The sequence below is a fragment of the Miscanthus floridulus genome, chromosome 2 (genome assembly GCF_019320115.1).
Source record: "Miscanthus floridulus cultivar M001 chromosome 2, ASM1932011v1, whole genome shotgun sequence".
Lineage (NCBI taxonomy): Eukaryota > Viridiplantae > Streptophyta > Magnoliopsida > Poales > Poaceae > Miscanthus > Miscanthus floridulus.
In genome coordinates, this window is record NC_089581.1 from 35,026,223 (window position 1) to 35,033,465 (window position 7,243).

General features: G+C 43.3%; 1 protein-coding gene across 1 annotated transcript; it reads left to right on the forward strand.

Annotated features, from left to right (window-relative positions):
• The first annotated feature begins 647 nt into the window (after positions 1-647).
• On the forward strand, positions 648-1,335 carry LOC136538428 (uncharacterized). The gene has a single exon (XM_066530401.1). It carries the CDS (start codon positions 694-696, stop codon positions 1,063-1,065), a length of 372 nt encoding a protein of 123 aa, XP_066386498.1. The 5' UTR covers positions 648-693; the 3' UTR covers positions 1,066-1,335.
• Positions 1,336-7,243: the final 5,908 nt, after the last annotated feature.

Sequence of the window (7,243 nt, forward strand, 5' to 3'; positions counted from 1 at the left end):
TATAAACCATATTTTTTCAATCAACGAATAATATTTTTTTCTCACAACAAATCAGCCAACAGTACTTCAGTCATGGCTTATCAACCAAACGAACAGAGCATTTGTTTCTTGGAAGGTTCTCTTCGATGCACTTGAAAAAAAACTGAGACTGAATTAGAAGCTGCTTTGAGTCGGGGAAGGCCTAGCACTGTCATCACATTGCTCTCACCTCCCAGCTTCATATTATACACCTCTTTTTTTTTACGATTGCTAGTATGTGATTGTGCAATAATGATCTCTATTCGACTCCAACTAGTATAGAAGGTAACAAACCAAAATTGAAAAAAACGAGCGAAGAAAGGAACCCAGGATACCACTTGAGAAAGCCAGGGGCCGGGCAGGCGCACGCGGACACGTCGTCCTGGCAGTGGCAGGCAGCCCCTGAGCCCTGGCCCGCGGTTAGGCCAGCCGGCCGTCCCGCCCCGTCCCGTGCGGCGGCCCCCTTCCACTTCCACGCCACGTTGACCACCGTCCCCACGTGTTCCATTGCACCCAGCCGCTGAGCCGCCCCCCCTCTTTCAAGCAGACGACTAGTCTCGCCGAGTGACCGCACGCAGCGAGCGAGTGTGAAAAGGAAAACCCCACGTCCCGCCTATTTATACAGCGCGGGCTCTCGGCAATTGGCATCGGCAGAGAGCGCAGAGTTTCTATAGCATGGACCACGGCGACAGGAGGAGCGCCGCGACGGGCAGGCCCTGGCGCGGCGGCGGCGGCCCGCCCCCGCCCAAGGTGTACCGCGTGGAGCCCAGGGACTTCCGGGAGCTCGTGCAGAGGCTGACGGGCGCCGGCACGCCAGCCGCCGCCGCGCCGGGGCCGGCGCACCAGAGGGCGACGCTGACGCCGGCGGCCATGGTCGCGGACAGCAGGCGCGCCCAGGCCGCGGCGGCCGTGCCCGTGCCCGAGGCAGAGCAGTTCGACTACGCGTCCTGGTTCTCCGCGCCGCTGCTCAGCCCGGCGGCGTACGGCGCGCCGTGCTTCGGCGGCGGCCACCAGCAGTACCAGGGGAGCAGTGGGCCTCTGCTTTAGGGTAGGGCCGTAGGTAGAAACAGAGTCATCCCTGCCTGTATAGCTCCATCGCTTGTTCGTTTAGCCTGTTCGCTCGATCGTATTTGATTTATAAGCTAAGATTTATTGGCTAATAAATAGTATTTTTTTTTCACATCAAACCAGTTAATAGTACTTTTAGTCATGGTTTATAAACAGACCTAAAAGAACAGGACGCAACAAGTTATACGGCTATTGTTTATTTCTGGCACCTTCTGATAGAAAGACAAATAAATTTGTTTTCATCCTCTCTTGTTGCTGCTGTTGTGTATATCCAATGGTGTATGCTCTCCTTCACATTTTTGGTAGCATGTAATCATTCCATCATTTTTGGCTAAAGCGGTTGCCAAGTATTCGATGATTGCGGTTAGGAGCCCGTCCTATAGGTTATAGTTGAGCATGTGAGAATTATGCTTAATATAAAGTATCTAAACAAAATCTAGTGACTCATTTCATGTTTTACCGACGACCTGTATACGACGGAAACAAACAATCAGTTGGCGTTCCGCGTTTACTTATGTCATTATGTGCTATCTGGTCTTTTTTTTTTGTGTGTGTCATCGAGCTTCGAAACTGTAAGAGAATTAGAAGAATAAGCAATCTAGATTGGAGTCAAAAGCCGATCCGAAGAGCACCGTGTAAACTCAATTCCAATCTTTTTTTTTACAATAACATGAAAAAAAGAGACTATAACAATTGCTCTTAACTTTGAGGTAGAGTAGATAATGCAGATTCCGTTTTGGAGATGTTATGAAATATTGTACCGCAATGATCGGCCATGGCCCCGCCTTTGTCGCCTGTTAGTAGGTTCATCTGAATTGGATCTTCAATCATTACTATTCGTAGATATGAAATATTATTAGGAAGTAAAGCAGGCAATAGAATTTTATTTTCAATTTTCTATTGCCTGTATGTTCGATCACTATTTTCAGACATAGAATACTAAAAGTAAAACAATTAGGGCGGTTTTGGCCGGCCGAACAAACGATCACGATCACGTTGTATTAATGATAATGACCCAATACCTGCGTCCATTAGTAACTCCCGTCCGGGCATGGCTCAATAGGAGCAGGTCCAATCTCTTAAAAAAAATCCCACTCCATCATATGCTAATCCACTCGTCTCTGAAGCAGCGTGGCGCTTATCCGTCTGCCCTCTTCCCCCACCGCGTGCTGCGCTGTCCCAGTCACTTACGCCGCTCGCCCTCTCACCGTCCATATGGCAGAACCGCCTAATCTAATGCCCTCCCAAAAGTACTTGTCCTTCATTAGACACTAAGTATCCAAGGAAGTGCACTGAATCATGCCATTCCGTCGAACCCACCCAAAGGAAGAGCTCGGAAATATACATTTTTTGCCAGGATCATAAATAAGAGGATAAAGCTTACAATATTCTTAGTCATTTCTTACATCACTTTATTACAATATCCGAGTACTTAAATAAGTTGAATGCAACAGCAGGATTAAAACAGTTTACATGTAAACGAGTTTATACATTTCAGGTTCACAAGTTTTATCTTGCAGCGAAAAATAAACATATGATCAGAGTTATAGCGGAAACAAAGATAAATTTAATGACATGGTGAAGCATTAACATAGTGGTTATTTATATACAAGATATACTAGCAGATTTTACATCTTTTCTTATAAAATCTTTAGTGAGGGTTATAAATAAACACTATGATTGCAGCGTAAAAGGAATCATCTCTGAGCCCACCAGAAGGTTTCCACACACAAAAGTCAGCTCTAGCATTCACCTGTCACCTGCAACAGGGGGAATAAAACCCTGAGTACTCAATTATACTCAACAAGACTTACCCGACAGGAGAAAAGTACAAGACTCCAAGAATATGCAAGGCTTATTTGGCTTGCTGGTTTATTACATTTGCAGGGAGCATTACTAATAGTGCATCCTTATGTTCTAAGTTTTTAGTAGTTATTTTTAGTTAATTAGCTAATCATTCTAGGTAAGCATCTATGCTACTTTCAAGCATGTGGTAAACAATCAGAACCATTTTACCATCTTTCATATTCTAGTTCTTACTACGGTGTTAGACCATAGCCAAGTCGTTACCGTCTCACAGAAACGGCGATTTACGAATCAATGTATCCCAGCTGGGTACCCCGAAACACACGTCTCGCTTGTGCCCCAGGCACAAACAAGACTAACCCACTCCTGTCGAGGGGTCCAGGTCCCCGTCCAAACTTGGACTCCAAGCCCCCAACACCTGAGACCCAATCTCAGCATGGTGCTTAGACCTCCACCTAATACCCGCCCCTAAAAGTCGGTGCAGAAAGAGCCGGAATCCATGACAAGAGAGTAACAAGTCTTCCCGCTCCTATAAGGAAGTATGTGCTCAGGATAAGAAGTCTGTGACCTGACTACCATCCACAGCAATGGACGGTCCTCAATCGACTCAGGCGGGACAAATGCAACCGGAGCCTCGCTCAGTTGCCTAACCAAGTCCAAATCCAATGTACAATCCCGCCTGATCTCCAATTATCATCCATATATATTCCATGTGATAGTAATATGATAATAACACCAATAATATCTTTCCTATCTCTCGCGAGTGACAGGTAATCACTCGACTTCTACCGGGGTCCTATAGCATAGCAGCTAAATGCCCCTGCCATACTAGTAAGACTCATAGGATAAGGATATATATATGCAAGTGGGTTTCATTCAACTCCTTAAAACTTAATGCACAAGCATAAAATAAAGTACAGAATAATAGGGGTTAGGCACCGGGGCTTACCTAGGTAAGATATAACTAGAAGTTAGCATTCCATCGTGGTGACACGATTATCAAGGCACCATCTTTTCTGCTACTCCAGATGACTCCGCGATCCATCGTCGTTCCTATTATATACGTGGATACAACGCAGTGACGTAATTAACTAACGACAACCGCAACTCTTAAAGTATGTTGACGCCTCTCAAGCTAACGAGCTAACCCTAATAGCTACCGTACTAAGCTATGTGTCCATGTTGTTGAATAAGATGTTGTTTCCTAACAAGCGTTTTAGTTCTAAAATCTCAAGGTGTTTCTTTATTTCATTTCATTGATTTAATTTATATTCGAACAAGGGCTCCTTAGTTATCTTAACAAACTAATTATTATGGAGCTACAAAAATTACAGCGAGCACCTCATAATATTAGGAATTTATAGTAAAATTTCTAGAATTAACACTTGCACTGATTAATCATAAAAATTCCTACAAGTTTATATTTTAACAATATTATGCATCTCAAGTTAATTAGATAACTTCTGAAAATACTATGAAACTATGTGAACAAGACATACTGGCTGATGGATTAGGATTTTAGGAACCTAACAAAATTTGTTTCATAATTTTTGGCCAAACACAAATTTATATGGAATTTACGAGTTTGCCTTAGAAACTAAATTAAAAAATATTTTAGAAAAAGGGAGAACCAACGGTCACAATTCGGCCTAGCAGCTCACTGCAGCCCGCACGGGGGCGTGATCGCACGTCCGCAGACCAGCCCAACTAGCCTGCTACTCGAGCGTGTCCATGCATTTTGCAAAAGAGTCCCCGGCTTATTAGATTACTACGTGGCGATTCTGAGCACTATTACACTAGAGATACGTTTTACATCGAGCACCCCCAAAAACTCTACCTTCTCACTGAGTCGTTCCCCGATGCCCTGTGCACGACGGTGTGGCTCCGGCCGGCACAGCATGGCTATGGCAGAACCGCCTAATCTAATGCATCTCAGGAGTACTTGTCTTCCATTAGACACTAAGCCCTCAAGGGAGAACACTAAATCACACAGTTCCGTCGGGCACACCCTAGAGGAGAACCCAAAAATCCATATTTTTCCATCAGGACCACAAATAAGAGAATAAAGCTTACATCATTATTAACCATTTCTTACATCACTTTGCATGTAACATCAGAGTATAATATTTATCATTTATAATAGCAGAATATGAACATACTATCAGAGTTATGAACAATTTACTTAACAACAGAATATAAATATGTGATCAGAATTACAGCGGAAATAAATAGCTATTCATGGCATGATGAAGCATTGATAAATAAACTATGACAACATATTATAAAACTTCTATTTATAAAAACATTTGGTGAAAGTTATAAATAAAAACTATGATCGGAGCGTAAAGGAAATTCTCTCTGAGCCCACCAGGAGGAATCTACACACAAAGGTTAGCTCTAGCCTCCACCTGTCACCTGCAACAGGGGAAAATAAAACCCTGAGTACTTAATTGTACTCAGCAAGACTTACTCGACAGGAGAAAAAAAGACTCCAAGGATATGCAAGGCTATTTGGCTTGTGGGTTTATTGCATCTGCAGGAAGCATTACTAAACGTGCGTCCTTATATTCGATTTTTAGTAGCAGTGCATTAGTTCATTAACTAACCATTCTATATAAGCACCTATGCTACTTTTAAGCAGGTGGTAAGCAATCGGATTCCATTTTTTCCATCTTTCATCTTTCATCTTTCAGTTCTTACTACGGTGCTAGAGTTAAAACAAGTTGTACCGATCCGGCGACGATTTGCGAATCAATGTCCCCAGCTGGGTACCCTGAAATATATGCCCCGCTTGTACCCTAGGCACTAGCAGGACCAACCCACTACCCTCCTATCACGGGGTCTAGGTCCCTATCCAAACTGGGACTCCAAGTCCTCGCCCCTGAGTCCCGGACTCAGTGCGATGCAAGGAACTCCTAACCCAAAAACCACCCTGAAAGTCGGTCTGGAAAGAGCCAGAACCCATGATAAGAGAGTAACAAGTCTTCTAAGCGCCTATACCCAAGTATGTGCTCGGGATAATAAATCTATGACTTGCCTAGCGTCCAATGCAACAGCTGGTCCTTAACCGACACGGACAGGAAAAACAATGTAAGCAAGCTATGCCCCGTTGGCCATAGGACACCACCTCTTACACCCATCAATACCCAAACCATATTCCTGCCAGGTCACCATTTTTTCTTTCCACCATTTATATTTTCCAATTGATAATAATACAATAATATATTTTCTATCTCTTGCGAGTGACAGGAATCAATCGGCTTTTACCGAAGTCCTGTAGCATAGCAACCTACACGATCCTGTCATACTAGTAAGACTCTTAAGATAAAGATATATATGCAAGTGGGTTTCATTCAACTCCTTAAAACTTAATGCACAAATATAATTTTAAAGTGCAAAAAAGTAGGGGTTATGCACCGGAGCTTGCCTGGGTAAGATTATATACTAAAAAGTTAGTATCTGCATCTTCAGATCATCCACCATCATCTGGATAGAAAGCCCATTGCATCATCTCCTAGAGAGAACACCATTACACCATCTTCGGATTCCCACTCATCCTTCACTTAATCCATTGATTCATCATTGTACCTATATGATATGCATGCGATGCAATGCAAAGACGTAATTAATCAATTGCAACCATGACTCGTAAAATATGATTTACGCCTTTCAAGTTAACGAGCTAGTTCTAACGACTAACGTACTAATCTACGTATCAATATCGTTGAGAAATGTGTTATTTCCCCAACAAGTGTTTTAGTTATACAATTCCATGGTGTTTCTTTATTCCATTCTATCAATTTAATCTTTATTCGAAATAAGACATCATTATCTATCTAGCAATCTAATTATTCTAGAGCTACAAAAATTACGGTGAGTACCTAATATTGCTAGGAACCTACTGTAGAAATTTCAGATCTATCGGTGCGGGACCCACGGGATACCCCGCAAGGAAGGGAGAAGAACTAGCCTGACTAGGATTCTTCCCCTGTAATCTTAGTAGTAGTATTATCCTATAATCCTACTAGGAACTCTCATTGTAAACCGACTAGGACTCTGGCCTCCTGACTATATAAAGGAGGGCATGGCTCCTTGAATTGGGAGTTAAGACAACAATTGTACAACACAACACTTTACGATCAATCCAACGCAAAGGCTAACGTCAACTGGATGTAGGGCTATTACTCGATCAACGATTGAGGGTCCGAACCAGAATAAATCGACTGTCTCTTGCGTTTACCGTCGAGTTCTGCATACGCTGAAGCCCGAACATATTGCCCTGGGGACCCTCGTGGCAGGCTATCGGTGGTCAAATATCGACAGCTGGCGCGCCAGGTAGGGGCTTTCGGTG